Source organism: Crotalus tigris, unplaced genomic scaffold, assembly GCF_016545835.1.
Source record: "Crotalus tigris isolate CLP2741 ecotype Arizona unplaced genomic scaffold, ASM1654583v1 scf7180000017638.2057652, whole genome shotgun sequence".
Classification (NCBI taxonomy): Eukaryota; Metazoa; Chordata; class Lepidosauria; order Squamata; family Viperidae; genus Crotalus; species Crotalus tigris.
The window spans coordinates 1,922,220-1,948,949 of record NW_024096531.1 but is presented as its reverse complement, the minus strand read 5'-3'; the positions used below and the strand labels follow the sequence as shown (position 1 = coordinate 1,948,949).

The window sequence follows — 26,730 nt, the reverse complement described above, 5'->3', positions numbered from 1 at the left end:
CCTGGGTCCCCGCTTCTATTTCCAGGGTCACAGGTCCTCTCTCCTACGAGGTAGCCCTGGACAACGGTCGTGTCCTGCGTCGGCACATCGACCAACTCCGCCCTAGGCGGGACCTTTCAGATGAGACTCCTGGGTCTTTTCCAGGGGGGGAGGGGGACCCTTTAGAGCAAAGGGAGGGGCACGAGCTGCTGCCCACCTCCAATCATGGAGCCACAAACGGCCCATTCCAAGATTCCGCGAGTGCCCCAAACAGGAATTCTAAGAGCCTATCCAACTACCAGGCATTCACGCCTACTCCAGCCAGGGAGTCACCCCGGGGGTACAATCACTATTCACCTGCACAGCACAGTACTCCAGTCAGGGAGGATACCCGGGAGCATCCCAATAAATCATACCCCGCAAGAGAGCTGGCACATAATCCCCAGAGTTGGCCTGACCTTACCCCAAGTCCTACAGGGGGTCAAACATACAGGGAGGTAGTCGAGGAACCAAGTCCCGACCACAACACCTCTAGCCCAAATCAGGGAGTAACTGAGTTTGGGGAAGGCACAGAAACCCACACAAGCCCGGACACAGAACGGGGCTTAGGGGATGGACAGCCTCCTGACAGGTCTTGGACGGACCTAGGAGGTCCTACAGAGACACCCAGCAGTGGCTATCACTTCAAGGGGCCCGAGGGCCTACAGCTAGGCAGGTCAACCAGGTCACAAAGTGACAGAAGCCCTGGCCTGACGAGCCCGGTGGGCGAGCAAGCAGGCCAGGCATCGGGGCACAGTCCTCGGAAGGCACCAAGGCATGATAAGGAGAACAGGCTCACGTCTCCCCTCAGTCAGGGAACACCTGTCAGAAACCCAGAGCTGAGAAGGTCACAGAGAGCAAGGAAATCTCCTAAATACTTAGAGGATTACATAACATTGCTGGCAAACAAAAGCCAGTAAACAGTAGGAGCACTGGGGAGTAGAACACTGCATCAAGAAATAATTGTATGTTGGTAGTAGTCTTAGCCCGGGGGAAAGGGGTGTTATGTCCCGAGCCTTGCAAACGGGCTCGGGGCGTTTGCAGGCAGTCTCGGGCAGGTGCAAGCTGCCCGGGACCAGACAGGCTGTCGCCAGCGCCTGTGCGCATGCGCGGGTGCTGGCGCGGGAAAAGTAACACATTGACCCGGGAACTGCCTATATAAGAGGCTAGGAGCTTTTGGGCGTTGCTGAAGCCTTCACTTGTAAGCTGAACACAGAATAAAAGGAAACCTGAGAACTACAACTGCTTCTCGCATCTGCTTTTCGCCAAGGACTCAACAGGTAGTGTCACAAAATTAAACAAATTAAAAACATAAAAAACAATGGTATGATATAAAAAACACAATTGCCCTGAGGGGGGAGGGGGAGGAAACAAACAATCCTCCATGTTGCCCCAAACATACAGGAGCCCATTAGGCCCTCAAGCCCAAGACTTGAAGAAAAGATCCGTGTTCTGAGCTCTCTCTTAAAGGCAGGAAGTTTGAAGACTGAGAAAATCTTGAGGAGAAGTAATATACCCTAAAAGGCAGATATTGCAACAGAGAAGGATTGCTTCCTATCCCACTAGATGGCATTGCTGACGATGCCTGAAGCAAGCCAAGTGTGCCTCATGGTTATTTGTGGGACTGCTTCTACTGAAGGTATTTGCCCATTCTGCTAGATTAGATAGGTTAGGCCCGCTCTAGCTCCTTCCTTTAGATTAGTGGTTCTCAACCTGTGGGTCGGGACCCCATTTGGGGTTGAACGACCATTTCACGGGGGTCGCCAAACAAGGCTGTCCGCCATTTTCCCCCCTTTTCTTTGGCCACGCCCCTGGCACCTGGTTATGTATAAGTGGTTGGGGGTCACCACAACATGGGGAACTGTATTATGGGGTCGCGACATTAGAAAGGTTGAGAACCACTGCTTTAGATGTTGCCATGTAGGGGATCTAGGAAGTGTGCCTTTTCCCTAGCAGCCCCTGTCCTGTGAAACACCCTTTCTCTTGAGATCTATCAGGCCCCCAACCTCTTAAATTTCCAGAAAGCCATGAAGAGCAGCTCCCCCCCCCAAGCACTGGGATAATAAGGTTGGAGCCGAAGAATTCTATAAATGAATGAGTATAGTTGATGGTTTGGGTACTTGGTTTTTCATGTATGTATGAATCATGTATGTATGTAGCAATAAAACTTAGACTTATGTACCGCTTCATAGTGCTTTACAGCCCTCTCTAAATGGTTTACAAAATCACATATTGCCCCAACAAGCTGGGTCCTCATTTTACTAACCTCAGAAGTATGGAAGGCTGAGTCAACCTTGAGTGGTCAAAATCAAACTGACAGTGAACAGTGAGTTAGCCTGCAATACTGCATTCTAACCACTGCACTACTACAGCTCCTATATCTGTCTGTTTCTCTCTCTCTCTCTCTCTCTCTCTCTCTCTCTCTCTCTCTCTCTCTCTCTGTGTGTGTGTGTGTGTGTGTGTGTGTGTGTGTATGTGTATGTATGTATGTATATGCTGGATGGAGGGGTTTGTATTTTGTATTTTGAATGCTCCCTGCATCTCTGAACTATATTACACTATGCATTTCTAATATATTTATTATGGAAGATATAATCTTTAGAATTCCTTCAGAATCTGGTATCTTGAGGCTGGTAGGCCACTCCTTTCCATATTTACAAAGTTCAATATTTATTTAATGGCAACAACAAAAATCAGAATAGCAATTTGAAAATATGGCAACATTGTTTTTCACTGTACAAACTCTACTAGAATACTCTTTTATCGGTGCAACAGATACATCATTTTATACAACTATAATCTACAATGCATATATTTTTAATGACACTTTTAAGCCAAGTTAAATTCTCCTAAAATGTGGCACTCGTAGAAAACAAGTGATTTTTCCTGCAATTTGTTGCTCACATTAAAAAAAAAAAAAAAGCAGCTCCAATCCTGACATGCAATAAATTATGCACTTGCATTTTTGTAAGTTTTTCCCTAGAGATTTTCAAACTGTATTTTTCTTCAATATCCAAGAGAGATGCTATGGAAATTGTCTAAGCGCTTCATATACAGAGCAGCCAAAGGAAAGTTGCATTAAATGTTGGCTTTCTGCCTTTTTAATAAATTAACATTTCCTAACAAATAGGATTCTTAAGGACTCTTAAGATTGGATGAAATTGCAGGCATTGTAGCATCTCACTATTGTGGTAGGATTTTCTTGGATGCCCTCTCATAATATTTAATATTGTACTCCGAAATTTCAAAGAAGTCAAAATAATCTGTTCTGGAATGATATGATGATTGCCTGACTTAGGGCAATCTATACTTCAACTTATTTTCTTGATATTATTTTCCTTCAAAAGTCCACTTTTCTGTTGCTGATATATGGAATCATGGTTTCCCTGTACTGTTCTGATACAATGTGATTTAAAAGTATGGTACTGCCAGCTTTACTAGTGGAACTCTGGTGGATTTTCTGTAGACTTTATGGAATTAATTAAAAGAAATCGTCCTCAGGTTTCCTGATAAAAGCAGTTTGTGAAATTGATTAAGTAGCAAGCTGACACTTATTAGCATGATAGGAAAGAATTGTACTCTCCTGCTCTGACCATTGTTTTATCCAAGTGGTTGGTAGAGAGGATAGATGGATAGACAGAGAGTTGCTGGATAGAGATAGATAGATGATAGATAATAAATAGATATTTAAGACAACATAAAAATGAATGAATGTGTGAATATTCAAAGATAAAACATAGAAACAAAACCAGGTGAACATAAGAGTGAACAGAGCCTGCAACTGCAGAGCAGTTCATTTAAAAGTCCTGCTTGAATCAGGAAGAAAAACCCTTCCGAAGATATCCTGCTCATGGAGATTCCACACCTTCTCTGGTATAACTGCCAGGCTACAAAATATGCTCCCTGGGGAACTGCATTTGGTCCTCACTCTTCTCATATTTAGGAAGTTATAAATGCACATGTCTTCCACTAAGCTTGTTAGCTTCTTTATTCTTACCTAGATTTAATAGCAATGCTGCTACAGTATTTTCTTTATATTTTGTATTTTTTTTATAGAGCCATGGTGACGCAGTGGTTGGAATGCAATATTGCAGACTAATTTTGCCCACTGCCAGCAGTTCAATCCTGAGGGGCTCAAGGTTGACTCAGCCTTCCATCCTTCCAAAGTCAGTAAAATGAGGATCCAAATTCAGATTTTAACAATAAAGGAAAGGGGGGAGGGGTTTTGACACCAATGTGTCCTGAGACTGCGAACGATGACAGAAGAGGAGAGGCTGGTCATTACCGCTTTGGAGACCAGCGGCCATCCGAACTTTGATTATTGTTATTTGTGCAAGTTATAGACATTGTGAAGAGCTGCCCTTGCGGGGCGAGCTGTTACTGCAAAACACTGATTACCTTCATTCGTGTTTCTATTGCTGCCTGGAGCCGGGGTTTTCCCCACCCCACTTGTTTCCAAACAGTTGCTGTGAAATCATTGACTATTGCTGCTATGACTGCCTGGGGCTGTTAAACGCCATCATACATTGACTATTGGGACTAGAGGCTGGTCATCTTTGTTCCTAAAAGCCCCCCCCCTTTTGACGACGAGAGTCTGCCACCTCCTCACTTCATGTGAGCTTCTACTAGAAAGGACACTTTACCAACACCTTGAAAGCGCAGCTGCAGACTGTATGAGTTACATGTGGATGCCAATCGGGATGGCCTTGAGGAAGTGTTGTATCAGGAACATGATCCACAGTTGAAACCCGTTGCATATATTAGCAGGGGCTTAACCCCCGGGAAAAAGAATTATCCCACTCATAAACTGGAATTTTTGGTACTCAAATGGGCGGTTGTGGATAAATTGAAAGATTCTTTGTATGGGGCAGAGTTTGAGATTAAAACAGATAATAATCCACTCACGTACTTGCTCACAACCGCTAAACTTGATGCCACAGGGCATCAACGGTTGGCCGCCCTTTCTGGATTTAGGTTCAGTTTGAGATATCGCCCAGGTGTGAGGAACACGGATGCAGATGCTTTGTCAAGGAGGCCCCAGGATTCAGGGGCAGGTGTCAGAGAGTGGATACAATTGCCCCCTGATGGCATTCAAGCACCGTGTCGAGGGGTTGAGCATTGAGCTAGGGGAGCAATTGGGGCTGAATTGGTGTTCCCAAATTATACTGTAATCCCATTCAGGTCAGAGAGGAGAGTAGGCTTGCCCTGACTAGTAATGGATCGATTCTACGGGCCCTGCATGAAGACGGAAGTCGGGGACTATTGTAGATCATGTCTGCGTTGCATTCAGAGGAAAACCCTGCCTTCAAGGACTGCGACAATGGGCCATTTGCAAAGTTATGGGCCCTTGGATTTGGTTTGCATTGATTTTTTTTTGCCTGGAACCAGATGCAATTGGGCGAGGAAATGTATTGGTCATGACTGATCATTTTACCTGTTATGCTTAGGCCATCCTGACAAAAGATCAGCGCACTGTTACGGTAGCCAAAGTATTGGTGGAGAAGTTTTTTGTACATTATGGGCTGCCTCAGTGCACACATTCCAACCAAGGGACGGACTTTGAAAGCAGGCTTGTTAAGCAACTACTGAACTTACTGGGCATTCAGAAGTCCCGTACCGACCCGTATCATCCACTGGGAGATCCGCAGCCTGAGAGGTTTAATCGTACTCTTTTGGATATGTTGGGGACACTCACTGAAGAACAGAAGCAACACTGGATGCAACATATTTCTACTGTCGTGCATGCATATAATAGCACAAGAAATGAAGCCCGTATTGCCTGTATTGGTTGATGTTTGGTAGGGAAGCCTGCCTGCTGGTAGACATAGTCTTTGGCACCTCAGTGGATGAGACCTCAGTTAGGTCACATTGTAATTATGTAGATAGATTGAGAAAAAATTTGAAGGGGGCTTATGAAAAGGCTGCAGAGGCCGCAGGGGTTTGGGAACAGCAAAATAAGAGGAACTATGATTTGAAAGTAAGAGTTCAGGATTTGCAGTCTGGTGATCGAGTGCTATTAAGGAATTTGGGTCCCTCTGGGAAGCACAAACTGGCAGATCAGTGGGATCTCCAGTTGTATGTTGTTAATGAGAAGCTGCCGGGACTACCAGTGTATCGGATACAACCAGAGGGAAGTTTAGGGCCTTTGAAAGTGTGGCATCAGAACCATTTATTGCCCTTGAATGAGGCAGTATGAGTCACCCGGCCAGTTATCGCAACTGAGCCCTGTATAGTGGGAAGAAGGTTAGGAACTAGGGCGAAATCCAGTCTGTCTGTAGGAAGGGAAACGGAAGACTCTGAAGAGGAAGAGAGTTGTATAGGTTGGTTGTGGTCATCGGGGGATATTGGGATCACACCTCCCACTGTGAGTAGTGAGGTGGAATTAGAACAGTCTGAGCCTGACATTTCAGAACCCATGCCTAGAACTTCTGAAGGGGAGCAGACTCCTCAATGATTTGAGGAGGGGATCAGCCTGGGGGATTATTGGGACAGGAGGGGTCGTTGACCCCAGAGATCTCAGAGTTGGGGAAACCGTTAGAGATGGATCGGGTTACTTCACATGGTGCGCAATCACCAGCATTAGAGGAGTAGTCACCAGTCCTGGATACTTCCGGAAGTGAGGAGTTATGAGAGGACGGCACCCGTGATATTGCTGAGCCTAAAGTGCTGAGACCAAAGTGGGTGTTACAGCTGGTGAAGAGATTAACATATGATACCCCGGGCCATAGCATAGAGAGAGAGTGATGCTTACTGTGTAATGAAAGTCGATTCACCCCCGGATAATATAGACGCTTAGCAGAAAGTTCCCTATTCTTTGGGGGACCAAAGAAACTGCTTAGGTTGGGGGAGTATGTAGCAGGGCTGGCTGAAAGGCTTTTCAGGAGCCTGCCTGAGAGAGGGAAGCTCGGACAGCTGCTGCCGATTTTGGGCGCGGTGGGCATGGATTGGGCAGAAGAAAAGAAAAAGGAAGAAAGAAAGAGGGTGGGGGTGGTTGCTGTTGCAGTTGTCGGAGAGAGACCAGGTGAAGTCGAAGAGGGATTTGAGGTTTTAGCTGATCGCTTTCTATGAAGGAGAGGGAAGGAGAGAGAGAGAGAGAGAGAGAGAGAGAGAGAGAGAGAGAAGGTGGAATTTTACTGCTTTCTTTCACAGGGGGGATATCCCAAGCAGAGGCAAGCGAGAGAGTGAAGAGAGAGAAAGTTGCTGAGGTTGCTAAATTCAGACTTTAACAATAAAGGAAAAGGGGGAGGGGTTTTGACACCATTGTGACCTAAGACTGCGAGCAACAACAGAAGAGAAGGAGAGGCTGGTTGTTACTGCTTTGGAGACCAGCAGCTATCCGAACTTTGATTATTGTTATTTGTGCAAGTTATAGACATTGTGGGGAGTTGCCTTTGCAGGGTGAGCTGTTACTGCAGAACACTGACTACCTTCGTTCGTGTTCCTATTGTTGCCTGGAGCCGGGGTTTTCCCCACCCCACTTGTTTCCAAACAGTCACTGTGAAATCATTGACTATTGCTGCTATGACTGCCTGGAGCTGTTAAACACCGTCATGCATTGACTACAAGGGCTAGGGTCTGGTCATCTTTGTTCCTGAAAGCTGCCCCTTTTGATGATGAGAGTCTGCCACCTCCTCACTTCACGTGAGCTTCTGCTAGAAAGGATACCTTACCAACACCTTGAGAGCACAGCTGCAGAGCACGACGCTTGGCGGCCTCTGAGGGGATAATGCTACATATGGAAAGAGATTTAATACAGATTCCCGCCTCAGTGTTGTGCAGAAAAGGACTGTCCTAGTGTAGTGGCTAGAGTTCTGCAATGGGGTGTAGAAAAAACAGTTTCAAAGTGTACAGTATAGATCTGTGGTCTGAAGAAGGATGTGAATCATTAAAAATGCAACAAACAAACCATGTTGCTGCCGGAGCTGAACCAGAGGACACCTTAGGAAGGTAGTTCAGATATTACAATGTGCCCTAGAACATAACTGCACGATCAATAGTTTTTGCCCAATCCCAGTAACTTGACCCTAAAAAAAATAAAACTTCTTCAGGAAGCTGCATGTTTATGACAAAACTAAAATGAGCACAACTAATTTTACAGCTGTACCTAATACATTTTCCTTTTATTCTGGTAAATATCCTGTGACTGGACCCATATTGTACCGTTGTGGCAGTACAAATATGCAATGTCAGGAATAACGGTAGAAAAGTGGTAGAGCAAAAAAATTTAAATAAAATGTCTCAATGCCTGCAATTCCAATACATCTAAGAAAAATTCTTGTTGAAATCCTGGAGTTCTTCTATCAATTGTTGTAGACTAGATTGAGGTAAATGGACCGATATTCTATATAGCACAAGCCCTAAGCTAATAAAATACCAGAACCCACATAAATAACTTCTATCCTTAAAAGAAAATATGGCAAAAAGATATCACAACTGATGACAGTCCTCTGTGAGGCATCCTTTGGCCTTATTAGGCCTACCAGAACCATTATGTCTTGTTAAATTATTCATTGGGAAGGCTACAATACTGTACTGATTTTGTCCCAGTGACAAGCAGCAGGATACATGCTGTTTCTTACAATTTTTGTGGCTGCTGGCCTTAAGCTTGAATTATATAGGACAAAATCCATCTGAGGAAAGCTGGATGTAAATTTTATTCCCCAGGATGTCACAATTTTATTCTCCAGGATGCCTGCTCTAGTATTTCTTTTATATATTTCTACCATGCTTTTGAGTGAGTGTGCATGAATGAGTCTGGACATGGCATTGTGGGATTCCCTTCCCTTCCCACAATCCATTCAATGAGTTAATACTAGCACATCTCCAGGAAGAATTATCTGTAATTAAGTTGGAACAAAACATTAGAAAAAGCCATGCATATTATACTGGCACAGTAGACCATCCTGGAATGATAGGAGATGAACTTTTGGATACATTCAAAAAGTTCAGTGTTGTTATAAAGACTTGTTCTAATAAAAGAAAGATAAATTTTGATGTAAGTAGAGGCATCATCATACTATTTGTTATTGAAATATTTGCATACTTTAGTGTGGTTTGTTTTTGTTAAATGTTCTTGGCTAGGTGGTAGAAATGTTAAGTAATTTTCTCACTCTTCTAAAGACATTTGTCTCCAAAAGCATCTTTTGGATCTAAGTATAAAAGAATCTGTGGGTAGTGAATGGAAAGAATGACAATGGGGAAAATCTTATATGCCAGCAGGAAACTCTTTTAATAAGTAAATGATCTGCAAAAGGTCAACGAATGCTATAGGTTAACGTAACAGCAAAAACAAATTTTTGTTAGGATTGTTGACAAAAATCAGCATTATCTTTAATACAAAGCTTTGAACCACCTTTGTTTCCACTATATGTATTTATTTTTTTAACTGATGTTTTCTTTAAAAGAAGCTCAACTTCTTTGTGCTTGTGACAAGAAGTATTTTTGCACTGTTTTGTTGCACCTTTGTGTGGTTCATCCAGATATAATAGGTTGAAATAAAAAGGAACGCTTCACATTGGGCTGAAGTTACATCTTAGCAAAGCTATATTGTCAGCATAATGTGTGTTTCGGGAAGAAGCTTACCTGATGATTCTTTCCTATTATGCAGGTATATTCTCTGTTTATAAAACAGAAGAACACTCCCAAACAAGACTATGCCCTTTCCTGTTCCAGGAACAAAAGCTAACTAGATTATTTCCTCCAGCATTACAGTAGTGATGGGACAGACACTAAGCTAGTTTATAAGGCACTGAGCAGGCGGTATCTGGCATGCAAGTCTCTTCTCTGGCTTTTGCTGCCTATTGCTTAGCCCATTGAAAGACTGATCTTTGCAGTGAATAAGTTAGGCACAGTTTTGAAGCGGATCACCATGCATAATATAGTTGTGGTAGTTGAAATGTCGGATTGTTCAACCTCTACTGTACTAGCCTGATTTTGAACCAGTTACTGTTCCTCAACCCACCTACCTCATAGGGCTGTTGCAGAGAAGACCAAATAAAGAGAAGCCTCTATCATGTACACTTGTTTGAACTCTTAGAATAAAGATGGGATAAAAATATAATCATAAATAAAAGAAATATCTGGGGAGAAAGTAGGAGAACAGTACTGTAAGTGGATAAGATCTTCTTGTTCCAATGTTTGTAATAATTATTCAGGATTCTGAGGACATCCATGGCGCTCAATCAAAGATAGAACATTCTTTTCTTCCAACCCCTCAATTGTGCCTTAGCAATAACATTTTTGGCACCCACATGATCATCCATTTGCTTTGTATTTTCCTTTTTTTCTCCTCAATTAATATTATTCTGTTTCTCGGGATTCTGCTGCTACTATCAACTATGTCAATGCAATACACAAAACACTTTCTAGGCCAGTAAGTTGTTTGAGTATTTGATCACAGAATATGAAAGCTGACCATAGTTTATTTTTCTGCCTCCCAATATGTCTTTAATAATTAACAAAAATTGTCCTAAACATTGGTCTGAAATAATTTCTAATACTATTTAAGTAGCCTGATTTTAGTACTAATCCATATTGCAATGTTTTAAGATAGATGATAGCTAGATAAATAGAGGCATCAAAGAGGCAAAAATTGGGATTGATACATGTTCAAGCCTTCAGCAGCATCAGTCTGAGTTATATTTATGGAAGAATTTAAACAGTTGCGTTTCTTAGAAACCTAACTTTAGTTACTAATTTAAAAATGTATACAACTCTAATAAAAGATTAACTCTATACCATAACATCTGTTAATTCCAATTGTGTCTTTATTATGCAAAGGCTACATTTCTTGCAAATAAGCAAACACAAAAAGGATTATGGACTTAATAAATGTCAAATAAACAAAAACAGAGTGGGCTTCATCCCCTGAAATTATATTTCTTCCAATTGAAAACTGTTTTGCCTTTCTGACTTTAGTAAACAGAGAATTCCTCTACAATCCCTAGTGAAGTCTGCACACCATTGTTGCTTTCTACTCGCATAATGGAACATTTTCAAAATAATGAGGTAGATGAACTTAGAAAGGCTAAAGGAAAAGATCTCCAATAGCTGCTTATTTGTGACCCAGTTATTTATTCCAGAGATTCTAATTCATACTCCTTCCCAGATAAGTAAAAGGTTTATTGTTAGCATTTATATTTTGAACATATAAGAATCAGTGTTTGTGAGAGAATAGGAATAATAAGGTAAATGACTACATTAGATTTGAACAAGGTCCAGAAGCCTATGGACAGCTCTCAGAACTGAGAGAGCTTGGAATTCCAAACAGGCAGACTCATATTTCTAAAGAATACTATGTAAAAGGAAGAAGTATAGTACATTGTCATATATCAAGTTAAACCTCTGGATACCTAGTTGTCTGTTCATGTGGAGAGTCCTTATCTTTTCTACCAAGGGTCTTTGATTTTGCCCAGCTCCAGAAAAGTAAGGATTCTCCTGCCCAAATCTCAGAAATATGGAATTTAATCTAGTGAAGATTCTTGAAATAAAAGGGATAGTTGTTCAATCATGCAGCCTTGTTTGCTAAATTAGGTTTTCATGGAAATTCTCTTTATAGATAATATAGCCAAATTTCAGGATATTAAAAAAAGGTTACAAGAGAAAGAAATTGCATTTTGATGACACAGTTATGCATGCACACCTCATTTCTAAGGGGTCAGAAATTTCAGACTTATCAGTGTTTACCATAGATTTAGTTTCTTTGACAAGATGTCTCTGAAGGATTTATGAACACATACACATAGACTGAATATGATGAGAGTTCCAGAATAATCTTTGTTCTGAAAATGTCCCTGTTCTTCTTGTATTTTTATAAAGAATCTTGCCCCCTTTGCTTTTCCAGTAGATACACAGAGTAAAGAAAGGAGAAGCAAGACTTTGATCCCGAGACAGGAAAGGCTCAAAACAGCAGAGTACCGGCACCTTTTTTGGATGGAACCTTGTAGGGTAGGTAAGGCGGGTTGTATGACATGTATGAGTTCCGGCACCTTTTTTTTTTTTTTTTACAAAAAAAGCACTGCAAAACAGTATGTACAGTTGGATACTCATTCAGAAACTAACAAAGTTGTCTTCATCAAGCAGTATAATCGGGTTATGTGCCTTTAGACTGGAGTGAAGATATGTTATTTGTGAGCCACCTGCAACAGTGATTCAAAAGTCAATAGTCTGCTGATACTGAATCCAATGCTACACTACATTTGGATGACAACGGCTAACTAGTGGGATTGAGAAAGGGAATCTTAATTCAGGTCCTGGATATCAGTTGCATTCCTATAATGAGTACTGGTAGATATCTTTGTTTGTATTAACCAGATTCACTTCTTGAAGAATTTATCTATCAATATTACAAATGACAATACTCTATTCTCTTACTTGAGGTCTATCCAATTTTGTTTTGATCCAACAAACATGTTCTGTTGTTCCTGACAGGTATGACAGTAAAATACTAACGTTCATATACTGTATGTATGTGTATATGACAAACTCCTTGATTCTGACAATTTCTAAGAATGAAGCTTTATAGCTATAATTCTAGATGATATATATATATATTCTATTATGAACTTATATAAAGGATTTAATAATATATTCAATACACACACACATACCATTATTATACTACTAGACCAATTTTGAAAGAACCAGGCTAGAAACCAGGAGTTATAATATAAAATGAGTAATGAGCCAAGGTGGCGCAGCAGTTAGAGTGCAGTACTGCAGGCCACTTTAGCTGACTGTGTTCAGCAGGTCAGCGGTTCAAATCTCACCGGCTCAAGGTTATAATAATAATAATAATAATAGTAAAGTTGGAAGGGACCTTGGAGGTCATCTAGTCCAACCCCCTGCTCGGGCAGGAAACCCTACACCATTTCGGACAAATGGCTGTCCAGTCTCTTCTTAAAAACTTCCAGTGTTGGAGCATTTACTGCTTCTGGAGGCAAGCTGTTCAACTGATTAATTGTTCTCACTGTCAGGAAGTTTCTCCTTAGTTCTAGGTTGCTTCTCTCCTTGATTAGTTTCCACCCGTTGCTTCTTGTCCTGCCTTCAGGTGCTTTGGAAAATAGCTTATTCCCTCTTCTTTATGGCAGCCCCTGAGATATTGGAATACTGCTATCATGTCCACCCTTGTCCTTCTCTTCGTTAAACTAGACATACCCAATTCTCGCAACCGTTCCTTATATGTTTTAGCCTCCAGTCCCCTAATCATCTTTGTTGCTCTTCTCTGTACTCTTTCTAGAGTCTCAACATCTTTTTTACATCGTGGTGACCAAAACTGGATGCAGTATTCCAAGTGTGGCCTTACCAAGGCATTGAAGAGTGTGACTCAGCCTTCCATCCTTCCAGGGTAGGTAAAATGAGGACCCAGATTGTTGATATATATACACATTGTATATAAATAAATATACACATACACATTGCTTACTGGTGTACACCGCTTAGAGAGTGCTCGCACTTAAAGTGGTATATAAGTCTCATAAATAAATAAATAAATAAATAAAAGTAAAGCGGGTGACATTGGGCCAACCCAATCCACCTCACAAGGTTGTTGTGGGGAAATAGGAAGAGGAAGAAATGTATGTTTACCACTTTGAGTTACTTATAAAATAATAAAGGTGGGATTAAAAATACAATAAAATGCTTTATTATTGCTTTTTATGTCTATACTTGTATCTCACTTGCCATATTGGGTGATGTATTTCAGACGGAATCCGTATGAGTGATAAATTCTTTATCCTTAATAAAAATAGGACTTACTAATTCAAATGATGTAAGGAATCAAAGCAGAATATGGACTACATTTATTCTCTGGGGTATGCAAAACATATATGCAGCATCCAAAATAGCCTTTGTTCAGCAATTGTTCGCAAGATGTCCCAGTATGATGTAACTTCCATTGTCCTCATTCAAGATAGCTGGTTGAATGATGGGAGCGGCAGACCACTGCATTTATTATTTATTTAGAGTATGAGGAGGACATAACAAAAGAGAAGTAAACATATATACAAAATCCATGTAAGACCACTGTATTAGAAAATACAATAGGAGAATCTTGAACATATGATGATGATGTGCCATCAAGTCATTTTCAACTCCTAGCAACAGATCTGATCTATGTGTTCAGTGCACTGAATGAACAATCAATATTGGCAGCATTCTATACTTGATCATTTGTTCAATATCCTACTTGAGGGAAACTTATGTTTAAGCATTTGGACCTAAACTGTATTTTCTCTCATTCTTGTGATCTCCAGATATGGTTACAATTCCCATTACCTTCAGACAACAGGCTCTTCTTTAGACATTTCAAGGCATTATTACATACTGTGGTTTAAATTTGTGCTTCAATAAATTTGTGTGATGAGGAGTGTCCACAGAAAGATTTAAAAAAAAAAGCCAGGATGGCAGCTGTAATCATGTAATCAAAGCCCCGCCCCTTTTTACATATGTCATGATGCACATAAAAAGGTGAGGCTTTGATCACAAGGTAATGGATGCCATGTTGACTTTTTTGACCCTCTTCCTGCATAAGTTCCTGCTGATAGGTGTTATTAATGTGAAAAGTATTATTCAATGACCCCACAACACCAATTGTTTATGACAGAAAGCTTGCCACAATTAAAACAAAAATCCTATGATACAGTAGTTAATATAATTTCGGATAGTAATATGGTAAAGATCTTTATCTGCTTTGTTTTCACAATATGCCTCTCATTTTACTGTTGAGGAAGGAGCAAAGGCCAAGAGAAAGGAGGACTAACAGGGAAGTTTCTAACAGAATGAACTCAAACTGCAAACAGTAATGCTACAGTCAAAACTGCAAGAGCGTATGCCATAGTGCGATCTTCCTTAGCTAGAAAACCTGCCAATCGGTAGAGTGAAGATTGGTAGCAATGATTAACATTTGAATCCAAAACTTGAAGCAAGCCAATACCAGTTCTGAAAAAAAGTTCTCCCTATGACTGAAGGAATGGGGCCACTGAAAAAAGGCTATCAAGTTCCCTGACTGCGGGTTTGCAAGGACGCATCCAGGGAGAGAGACTGGTGTCTGAAACCGGCGGGAGCAGGTCAGGTAGGCGGCCTGTCCCGGTCTTTCCTCTAGAGTGAAATAATCACCCTTTTTCTAGAAGTCGGAGCTTGCCGAAAGGCAGCAGCGGTGGGTGTGGCCAGCTGGATGTCGGAGCAGTTCTCGGCTGCCGCTGCCACCACAGGGAAACAGACAAACACCCTCCCAGCCACGGATTGAAGTGCATTGTTTGTGCATGACAAGGTCAAGTCGAGAACTAGAGGAGGGCGGCCCTGGGGCTTTTTTTCTTCCTGTGCAAACGGCGCAAACTTCGTTCTCTCGCCGCTTTCCAGAAGCCCTGTGAGAGCCCAGGGAAGAGAGGACTGCCGGGAACGAAGAAGCCCGGCTTCATGGGACGAAATGCGTGTGTGGGGCGGGAGGGGGGGGGGAGGAAAGCGACATCGCTCCTGAAAAGGAGCAAGTGCTTTAAAGCCAGCTTAATCTCGGCCCAAGGTGATCCTGACAGCCATTTCCCCTTACAAATAACCGTTCGCCTAGCCGCTGAATAACTTTGGGATCCGCGGGAGAGCAATCTCGGTCCCGTCCACATTTGTCCCGGCACTTTGCCCCTGCCCGCTCCTCGTGCAAGTCTACTCGAGGCGGTCGCCCGCCCCGCCTCCCCACGCGGTTTTTTTTTTAAAAAATCGTTCCGAGGGTCTTTCTCCCTCTTTTTATTCCCCCCTTCTTCCCCCATCCCCCTCACTCCTGCGCTCGCCCTCTCCGCTTTGCACCTCATCTGTTATTTGTAAGAAACGTCTTTTTGACGCAGGAAGAAATGGCAAATTTGAAGTACGTCATTAATATGGCGCCAAAAGATTTTGTTAAGTATAAGGTTATTTTTCGTAAGGTTGCAGCAGCAGGCTAGCTGCTGCTACGCCTTTGCATAGCTTCAAGGAGGTGAAAGCGCTCGCGGGTGGGGGGGGGTGAAAGAGGAGATGGGGGGATGCGTATGAAAAGCGGAGGAAGCGAAGAAAGTGTTACAGCTCTGGATCTGTGCGTGCACCGCCGCCACTGTTGTGAGCGCGCGAGGCTGAAGATCGTTGCGAAAGTGACCTGAGCAGGCTCGGAGGGAGAGCGCGAGGGAAAGCGAGTCCGCCTGTGCAACCCGAGCCTTTTCCAGCTGCCCAGGGCACCAGAAAGACAAGAGATGGGGGCTCGGCGCATCGGAGGGGGGTGAAAACAAGGGAGGGGAGGGAGGGAGGGGTGGGCGAAGAGTGCGCCGGGGTGGGAGGCAACACATGCCGAGCACAATCAGGGATGGGACCCACGTCTGCAGCTGCACCTGGACCTGCTGCTCGTCAGGAGGAAGAAGAAACAAGCAAGAAAAGAAATTGAGAGAAGGGGGGCGAGGGGCGAACTCGCCAGCATCAGTCTAATTTATACACTCCTTCAAAGAAGTCCGTTCTTCGCCAGCGAGGGATTAAATAAAAAAGCCTAGGCGCAGACCTTCGGGCAATTGCACAAAGATCCGGAAAGAAGTCTAGAAATTAAAAAAAAAAAAACAGAAACACGCACGCAGGGCTCGGTGGATTTCGCGCAGAGCGGCCATCTCAGCTGGAAGCAATTTTTTGGATTGTTTTTTAAATGCATCTATGGAGTTACTTTGTATCTACTCCTGAAAGGAGGGTATCATCTTCGGATCCTAGGAGAGGGGTCGTTCTCCCTTTCCGCAATGGTACCGGGTTAATCTTTGCAAAGGGAGATTCCGTAAGCGGTGCCATTTCTGGAGCATCTTTCGCTACTCCTCTTTGGTAGCCCGACGGACATTCTCAACTCTTGGAGGACGCTCTTTCCCAGCCAAGGTAAAAGGGTGGAGGATTGCTCCATTTCTCTCCCCCCCCGGTTTTTGCAGCTCCTCTCTATTCTCTCCCTTCCCTCCTTGCATTTGTTTTACTGCTCCCTGACTGTACTGCCTGCAAAGGAGGGGGGGGATGTGCAGCGTTTTTAGAGATTGATTGCGCATGTTGGTCAGTCATGTTTTAAAAGGGAGGCGGCAGGAATGTAAACAACAACTTTTTAAAGGAACGGAAGCCTCGGGAAACGGTTCCTCGGATTAATGACTGCGGCAGAGGTAACCCCAGAAGGTCTTAAGGGGATGAATGGGAAAAGGGACTGGCCACAGTTTAAGACCACCGGGGGGTGGGGCAGAGGACATCGAGAGGAAAAATAGGGTTCCAGAATATGAACCCAGGACGGGTTTGGAGGGTAAAACAATGTGCGTTGCATGTGGTGAATTACGTGGGGCGTGTGTGTGTGTGTGTGTCAAGTCGTGCAAAAGGGATCACGCGGCAATTAGGAGACAGGAGTTTCATTTTTGTTGAGACGCAGCACGTTTTGGAGCATTTGCCTGTCTTGAAGCTGGTGCACCCACATGATCGGCTCTTCTCACGTGCTGAGGTTGTGGGGTTTCTGCCAGCTCCTTCAACAGACATAAACAATGCGCCCAGGAGGCAGGCAGAAGAAGCAGCGCAGTCTTTGGCCAGGGTGGGAGAACCCCGCGGGGCTTTGAATAGCATCAGCTTCTCTGGGGCACTGATGGCTTTTGCAGCCGCGCCGTAACCTAGTGAGGGATGGATGGCTGTGGTGGTGGTGGTGGGGAGGAAGGGAGCTAGGACAAGAGTCACGCCGCTGGGGGATCCAGAGAGATTCGGGAATGGAAATGTACAGGCAGCGGCTGCAATTGAGCTGCGCGGTGGAGCTGAGAACTGTAGGGGGCGTGGCTGTTGTTTACCTTCTCAAACTCTTCCCTGCTCCCAACGGGCTGCTCGGGGGCGGCTCATCTTTTGCATCTCTGCTACCGAATCGCTCCCGCCCCTCTATGCCCGCCCGCGGATACGCGGGCTGCTCTTTCCTCCCTTCTCGGAGGCGTTTTCTTCCACCCGGTTTGCCTGCCCCCTTCCCTGCATTCCCTCACAGGCTTGCACTTTGCCTGTGGTAGGCATTCCTTCCGAAAGCGTCTCATCATTGCTGCTCTACTGTTTCCTCTTGCCGCCATCCCTCTTTCCTCCTCTTCCCTCCCTGCCGTTTCTTTTTTGGGCAGCCTTTTTCTTTAGGCCCCCTGCTGCCAAAAAAAGGAGATGGTCCCTTTTTATAAGGCTTCAATTTGCCTCCAAGTCATGGGTCCTGGCCCCGGACGCCCTTCTCCCCTCAGTCACATTTCTGATGCCGGATGACTGAAGGATGAGACCGAAGTATGTATATGTTGGAGCCTTTTCCTCTGTTCCATTTTGGGATGAAGCTTGTTCTCCATCCTTGCCGCTCCTTTTCTGCCATAGGAGACACCTAGACCACCTTCACAAACTCTGGGCAGCTTTCTGGACAGACTTCTGGAGAATTGGTGTTGCTGGGTGGGTAAATAAATACCTTCAGTCTTCTGAGCATGGAATTCCAGAAAGGAAAAGGGTTAGGATCTGACTTGGAAGCTAGAGGTGGCTCCTGGTTGTCCCATGCCCTCACTTGCACCTCCCCCAATATACCTTTTCCGTTTTATAATTCCCAATCAGATTAGTCTAAGCTGAATTACTTTTTAAGAGTATTATCCCTTCCTCTCAGCAAAACCCACTTGCTTATCCACTTTATCATTTGGTAACTGTGTCTCTTTCCAGTATTTCCTTCTGTTCCATCCCCCTCCCCAACTCTTAGTATCACCTTCCTTTAACCTGCGCTTCTTGCCTTCTTTCTGAATTCTTGAACCTTCCATCCAGAAACTTTTCTACCCAGTTCTTTGTCACCATTCAGAGTTGTTTTTAATTCTCATGGAAATACAGTACTCACATTCTCACTTGGTGCTGTCTTCCCGAGTGGGACTCATTTCTAATCCCTGATGATAGCTTAAGCCCTCCTTGATGTTCCAATAATACCTTCTATTCTAGCACAGTAGACATTACAGCAGCATACTGGCAGTCACTGGGCAGCCCTGCATATTCTTAATGCCCACCACCACCACTCACACATTTTTTGCTTTTCAAGGAACTGTGACTACTTGAATAGGAATATAAAATGTTGCTTAGTGGATTGTTTCATTATCCAGAAACGGTTTTAAAATAATTTCTTACCCTTGTCCATTTCTCCCTCACTTAGCTTTCTTTGCTTATCTTTTCTCTGCCATATCACTGGTCCCTCATTCCTCAGAATTATACTGTATTATCCCTGCTTTTCTCAAGCATTGTTTTCATTTCAATATTTTACTTTCCTTCCTTATTTCAGAGTTTAATTAATAAAACTCTTTTACTGGAAAAAAACTCACAGTATCCAGAAACTATTTATTTACATGATTTGATGGTATTATTATCATGGTTGGTCACAGAGTCACTCAGAGGTTTGGTAGTATTTGGACACTTTATCTACCTTCAAGTCCTTCTCAAGGACCTGGGATAGGCAGATATTATTATTTGATGGTGTAAAAGATTGTAGCAAGGCATCTTTGCTATGCTTACTTTTGCAACAGTTCTTTTGTTATTATGTCTGAGTATGAATTCATCTTTTACTTTTTAGTCTTCAAGTTTTAAAAATATTGTACAGCAAATGTCCTTCGATTAATTTATCAAGACAGTAAGTGAAATAGATAATTCTTAATTTAATGGTCTTTCAAACCAGCAAAACTATATTGAAATTAGTCTAGGAAAATTGCATTTGAAGTTTGAGTTTGTGGAGTTTGAATATGTCCTTAATCAGATTAAAAAAAACAGTTAAACTTTGAATACACTCTATTAATAAATGATCTTAATCTTATGCACAATAGCCCTTGGCTAGCAAAAAAAAAAAAAGGTTACTCCTTCAGGAGACATTAAAAATTTAATGCCTATTGAAAAATAACACCAAACTCACCCAAAATAAGACCAAACTTAAAAGTTGAGGCTTTTGGTTGTTAATTGAATACAGCACTATTCACTCAGTCTATCATTGATGCTAAGTATTTTGACCTTTAAACACTTGCTAGTTACTCAGGTGAAAGCATAATTGATACTTAATGGGAAAATGTGTAAAAGAAGTTAGTTTTGCTCTTCCGTAAGAAAGTTCTTGAACTTTGATAATCAAATCAGTTAAAATCAAGATGAAAAACTTTCTTAGAAGCTAATTTTATTCATTCATTTTGTTCCATAAGATTATCATTAGAATATACTTTTAGGCAGTTACTAATCATCTTAATATGATACTTTGGTATAGAGAACACAAGTTTTATGTGATGTAAAAGAAGGAATTTTACCATTTATTCAATAGTGAGAAAAACTGCACCTGTTGAAAACATGCCTTCTTTTGATTTTGGTCAAATCCATGGTCTTAATCCATGATACCTCTTGAAGTTCTTGTTAGTTGATGTGGCATGTCTCTTGGAACTAAAAGTTGGCTTTAGTTTCTATTTAATTTTTCTGGTATGAAGTTAAAATAGGAACATGATACAGGTATTCCTTCTACAACAATCCACATTTTTCACTTAAATTTCTAGTGTTAACATAGAATAATGTAAAAAAACAACAACAAAAAACAAATTGGAATGTTTTGATGAGAGGTTAATATCATTATCTTTGTATAGTGCCTATCAATTTTCTTCTTTCAGATATTTTTTATTTTTATTTTAAAAAAAGCAGTATGCTTCTAGTATCATCTCACAAGCTGTTTAGATATTCTTAGAAAATTAAAAAAAAAACGATGGGTGCAACTCAGTTCTTAATTTGAGGTTATGTGCCAAGAAAAATAAATTAATGGTAAGGTGGTAGGGAGCATCCTGAAAGACTAAGAGGGTTAGTATTTGATCTATATTGATATTGCACATCATGTCCATCATAGCCATTTGACTATGAGATATGTCTACTTGTCCAACAGTGTTGCCTATTCCTGAGTCAAGATAAATAGCAACATAAATAGCAGACAGACACCTGTAGAGTAACTGCATAAAATTTCATTTTAATGTATGCCGATGTGTGTACATTCAAAGTGACAATAAAGTTACTATTATTCTATTCTAAAATATTAAGTAGAATAGGAAGTTATTAGCAGCAGTACTGTGCTTCAGTTAACCTTTAAAAAGAGGTGGCCCCTTCAGCTAAAAGTTGTACTAGAAGCACAAAAATATTTTTCCCCACTGCTAATAGTGCAATTGACCATCTCTGAAAATCTTTACTAAATAATCGGAAATTTGCACTCTTGGTAATAAATGTAATACCTTGAAGCACCTTAATCCTCCTTTGCTATCAGTCACTTTCCAAAGTAGCATGGTTACTTTCTGTACAGTGACTAAACTTGTCATAGTTATATTTATTCATTACTGTTCTTATTTAAACACTGTCAATAATGCTTCTATTTCTCCCCATATCTTAATAATCATTTATGTTTTCACATATTAATATGTTTCTGATTAATCAGAGAGTTAAGAAAAATAAAGGTTAAAAATGCAAAAGAGAAATTAGAATCATAAATATAGGTATCTGCTAGATACAGAAAATATCTTTGCTATTGAAGTTACCAAGACAGCTTGCTTTATATTTCAGAAAGATTAAAACAGAATTCCCCAGTTGATGCCCTCTAGAGAAAATTTCCTCTAAAGGCATATTGATTGGAAATTCTGAAAGTCACAATCCTAACCCATCTGAAGGATGCCAGGTTAAGGAAACCTAGATTAGACGTTCTTCATAGAACCAAAACATCAAGCTTTGCTATAGCAATATAAAAATCATAGCAATCAATATGCATTAATTCCTCAGTAAAAACAAAGCACACTATTGCTAGATCTTACAATGTCAGAATCCATTAAAGCTGAGCTGAGCAATATGTTATCATCCTGATCTTACTGCATCCTTAATTCCCATGACCCATATTTAACTGAAGATTCGGGATATAGTAGTTGTACCATCTTTGACTGATGATGTACCATCAAGTTGTGGTTGACTCTGAGTGACAAAATAGATAGGTTTTCTCCATGGCAATCCATCCCTATACCAGGTCTTTCAGGTCTTCCAACAGTGCAGTGCATTCATCACCATTGTAATTTAGTCCATCCACCTTGCTGTTGATCATCCTCTTCTTTCCTTCTACCTTTTCCAGCATTGGAACCTCTCCTGATATCTAAATCTTTGCATAATGTGTGAAAGTAGAATAATTCGAGTCTGATCTGGTTGCAGTGTCTGGAAGGTGCTTTAGTGTACATTCTTATGTTAATTCTTTGTATTTTTCCCTAGGATGGCTGGGTAAATGGAAATCCATCTAGCAGCTGTTTAGTTAGCAAAAACTCTTGATTTTAGATGGAAAGTGCATGGCTTCTGGGATTAACATTGGAAGCTCTAAAAAGAGATTATAAATTGCCAAATGATGTCAAACAATATATCTCAGAATGACATTTTCATCCTAGGATTCTTTATTTATGTAAAGATTTATATGCTTCCTTGCAGGCATTGAAGTCTCAGGGTGGCTTTGGAAATCATAAAACAAATCCAACAATGATAAAAACATAAATTTAATTGCACAACACAATACAGCAGAAGACTATAAAATGAAACTACAAAAACCATGGAGTACAGTAAAAACCATCAGAATAAAACCAACTAGCTGATAGACTAGAAAAATAAGCAATTAAAAAAGTCTTAGTGTGATACTGAAACCAGGCTGGCCGATTCTCACACTGAAGCTACCTGAGAAGACCAATTCAAATGCAAGATGCCACAATGGAAAAGACCTTCCAGTTAGTGCCTGTCTACATTCATCAGAGAACACTTGAAAACGGTTTGGAGATGGCAAGCATAACTTTGGAGGAAGCTCATGTAAGCCAGCCATCATGTCATTTGTGCCTGAAAAGGTCAGCCCTGTCACTTGTTTTGTTCAGAAGCTATCCTGAAGTTCAAGATGTACTTCTTACTGTCAGATCTAGAAGTTCTGACCCAATTTGCAGTCTTCCACCTGTATTTTGAACTAACAGTTAGGAAAACATTTCCACAGCAGCTCCACATCCAATGCATTACAGCAGTACAGAAATAACTGTGGTCATTTGGAACTCCCAAACTACAAACTTAATTCTTCAAAATAATGTAATATCAATTTTTGAGGTTCCATGTTACCAATTAAATGTGTAGTCTTCCAGAAGTTACTCCCAGATGCCCACTGTACTGACCGTGCATATTGGAGTCCTTGGAATTACAATAGTTCATCAACATGTAGAGGCTATGTACTATCCACCCTGAGTTGCATATTTAATCAAATTTTGGAAATCTGGTCAGGATTCAGCTGCAGTTTTTAGGCCCTTATACTGTACAATCTATTGCTATTACAAGATCTCAAATATTGCCTCTGTCATTCTTTTTGCTAAAGGGAGGAAAGAAGAAATATAAATCTTCCTGTCATCAAAGATTAAAAGTAAATAATACTGGACCATATAATGTAAAAGTCACATGAATGTGACTGAAATTACTATAATTCAGTGTCTTCCACTCAGTCCAGAAGAATGATATGGTTGATGATAATACAATAAACACTTCTGTGACACTGAGCTGAATTAATTAGTTTACTGTCTCTTGATCCTTTTTTCCCCCTCAGGTATCAAAATATTTTAGTGAAAAAATCAGGTTTAAATGCGAATTGAAATCTATGTTCTTAAGAGATATTGGAAGCAATGTGTAAAAAGTGAAAGGTGCAGCACTTAATTATCATCACTGGTATTGGGGTGTATAAAATGTTCATGGCAAGGTGATCTGGCTCTGAGGCATAATATTTTTCTCTTAGAGTAGGGTTCTTTAGCACAGTGATCTCCAACCTTTTTGGCTTAGCAGATCAGGGGAGGAGAAACTCCATTTTTGTGAGCAGCAAATGGAGCTTTGCGCATGAGCGCGAGCACCCACTGCTTACACAAATGGAGCTTTGTGCGTGAATGCTGCCACTCGTGGAAGTGGAGCTGCACATGTGCCTGCTTGTTTGCTGCTTGTATAGCTTAATTCCAAATATATACAGACCAGATCTGTATATATCCAAAATTATAATACATGATGCTAAAGTTTAAGAGTTTCAGTGCTATGGAAACCTCTCCAACTACAAGTAATGTTCAAATTGTTGCTGCTGTCCGATGTATTCATATATGTATATTATTTGTAGATATAAAACATGAGTGGCATAATATTCAGATGTGTGTATTTATCAAGCCTTTTACAACAGATTAACTTGTCCAACACCAAACTTCACTCTCACGTATATTTGGAATTGTGGTGTGCAGTTCATCATCATATTTTGAGTATACAAGCTGATTGTAATTTGCCTTTCATTTCCATGAAATGTCCACACACAGCTGATTGACATGGCATTATTTATTATATTCTTATTTTGAGTTATCTTTAGCTGTATAATGTCTGAATGTGATACTGAAGATAAAAATTGTAAACATGAATTGAAAAACAAATTGATAACTTTGCTTAACTCTGGTTTTGTGGAAGAGAGGGCTTTTTCCCTATCAGCAATTAGTAAAAACTTCCTTAAAAATAAAAACATCAATTTCCAGGATTCTAAATGCAGTTTTACAGTGCACATGTACATATGCACAAAAGTTAAATACATTAATCTATAAAATGCAAGTGAATAGCTTACATTTGCTTACATTTTCAGCGATGCAGCTCTTCTGCATGGTAAAATATATAGCCAATGTTCACTTTTAAAAATGAAGAGATGAAAGAGATTTCCTTTTGAGTAGTAAGGAAAATAAGGATAATAGAAAATAATGATGCCTGTCTTTCTATGTATAGCTTATCATTGAAGTGATAAGTGATCTCTCAAGTGAGAAGGAAATCTGCAGCAATAACCAACAGCCTAGAACAAAATGGGAAAAAAGTAGAAGATTTGAAGGACTTAACAATGAATTATAGAAGATGTCTATTCCTTAAGACTTGCTTCCTTTTGAGTGTTCACTGTGATGTCCACTTAAGCAGTAGTCCACTTGCGGAAGAGGAACTAACTTATTTCTGCCAAGTGCAGACTAATTTGGTCATACTTATTAAAAACACTTTATGTTTTAAATTAGGCAGAAGCTTTGGATAAGTTATAAAGGGATCTAAATGTAGAAATAGCTTATTCAGAAGTTCCTTGACCAGGGCCTAAAACACTGTTAACACAAAAAATAAGAAACCTATACTCCAACAAAATAGGGCCACCTCACTAGGTAGAAAGAATTGGTTGCTACAGGTAATACTGTAACTGTTTGGAAGGCATGAATGTTAATAATAGGCTGTCATATCTAACAGCAGCTTGTTAAATGAAAATGTTATCATTTTCATAATAATTTCCTTATTCTTGCTCCCTTTAAATAGACTGGCAACATTAATTTTCTGCTCTGCCTGAAGGGGTAGGTTTTGGGCTAGTCTGCCTTAATGGTTGACATTTAAACCCAGCTAATTATTTTAAAATTATGTGCAGTATGAACCCAGAGCCGTGTTAGTCATCTTCTGAAAGGATTTGCAGACTCCTCACAGAATCAACAGGTACATCATCTGTTTCTAAAATGTAGCTTCTGGGACTCAGTGATTGTCCTTATAATCTTTATAATCTTCCATCATTCCTGGTTTAAAAAAAGAGAAGCAGGTCCACCAAACAATCCTTCTAATGAGGGCCCCCAAGGAAGGTAGGAAAAAAATCCCCAGTTAGAGGAGATTCTCCTATTCTTGACTAAATAGTTCTTTCTCACTGGTTCCTGTGCAGAAGAGATTATTGTATGTTCTCCACATGAAATACTTTAATACTGTGCTTCAGTTTTCCAGCAGACAACTTTTCCTCTTCTGTGTCAGGGATGGGGGTGGTCAATCTGATTAGGTGCTTCTACGAAGGCAAGACATTGCTGGCATTCTGGCTCCTTCCCCAAATTGTTCCTCACTTCTAATTTTGAGCTGAAGTATTTGTGGATCAAAAAGTCAGCAAATTCAATACTTTCTTCCCTGTCTGGCAGCTGCTCTCCTGGGCCCAAGGCAAAAGGAGAAGCCATTTGTGACTACCAGCTATTGTGAGAGAAGGTGCCAGGACTAAGCTTGGAACCTCCACCATGCTAATACCTTTTAATCTGCCCACTCAGCAGAATTAGATTCTGCTCCAGTAGAACTAAATAGCCCACATCTTGTAGCTTCAAGCTGAATGACAAGTGGAGCAGGAATTCAGGCCAGTGTAAATGTCTCCTGTGATGGAACTCACTTTGTGCTTCTTTTCCAGGCTGATTTTTCCAAGCCTTACAAATCCCTTTGGGATTCCGTAACTGATCTTAAAAGCTGGCATATTAATTAGAATTTTTTGCATTATAAACCAGTCTCTATCTGTCTAATTTGCATTTCAGCAACATTAGTAAAGTAGTTGAGTTTGAAAAAGGCTGTTCTACACTGAATTCTGATATTCTGAACAATTTTCATAAGAGATTCATTACATTGATTTAGTGTTCTTTTCTCCTCTGTATAGGCCACTTATCCATCCTACTCAAAGCTTGTAGGGAAGGGGAAGGAGACCTGTGAAATCCTCTGAGTAGTTATCTACTTCCTCTGTGTTAGTAAGCAAAACCTATACAAGAATAACTGGATGAAGAATGTCTGAAGCAGAGAAATGTGGTAGGAGAGGGGAAGAGAGTTTTCCCTATTCTAAGGTATTGAAAATCCCACCAGGGTATCTGGTGAGAATAAGGATATCAAGAAAAGAAAGGGGAG

General features: G+C 41.0%; 1 protein-coding gene across 3 annotated transcripts in view; it reads left to right on the top strand.

Moving 5' to 3' along the window:
• Positions 1 to 14,930: 14,930 nt before the first annotated feature.
• Positions 14,931 to 26,730, top strand: part of JADE2 (jade family PHD finger 2) — a 227,688-nt gene continuing 215,888 nt past the window's right edge. Inside the window, exon 1 of one of the 3 annotated variants that reach the window (XM_039334885.1) lies at positions 14,931 to 15,088. Coding sequence is in view for 1 of the 3 variants with exons in the window: in XM_039334883.1 (XP_039190817.1) it covers positions 17,139 to 17,153 (15 nt within the window). In the remaining 2 variants the exon portion in view is untranslated. Of the gene's footprint in view, positions 15,089 to 16,294; positions 16,885 to 16,931; positions 17,154 to 26,730 lie in introns of those variants that run through there. The other 2 variants (XM_039334884.1, XM_039334883.1) reach the window with 2 other exon arrangements.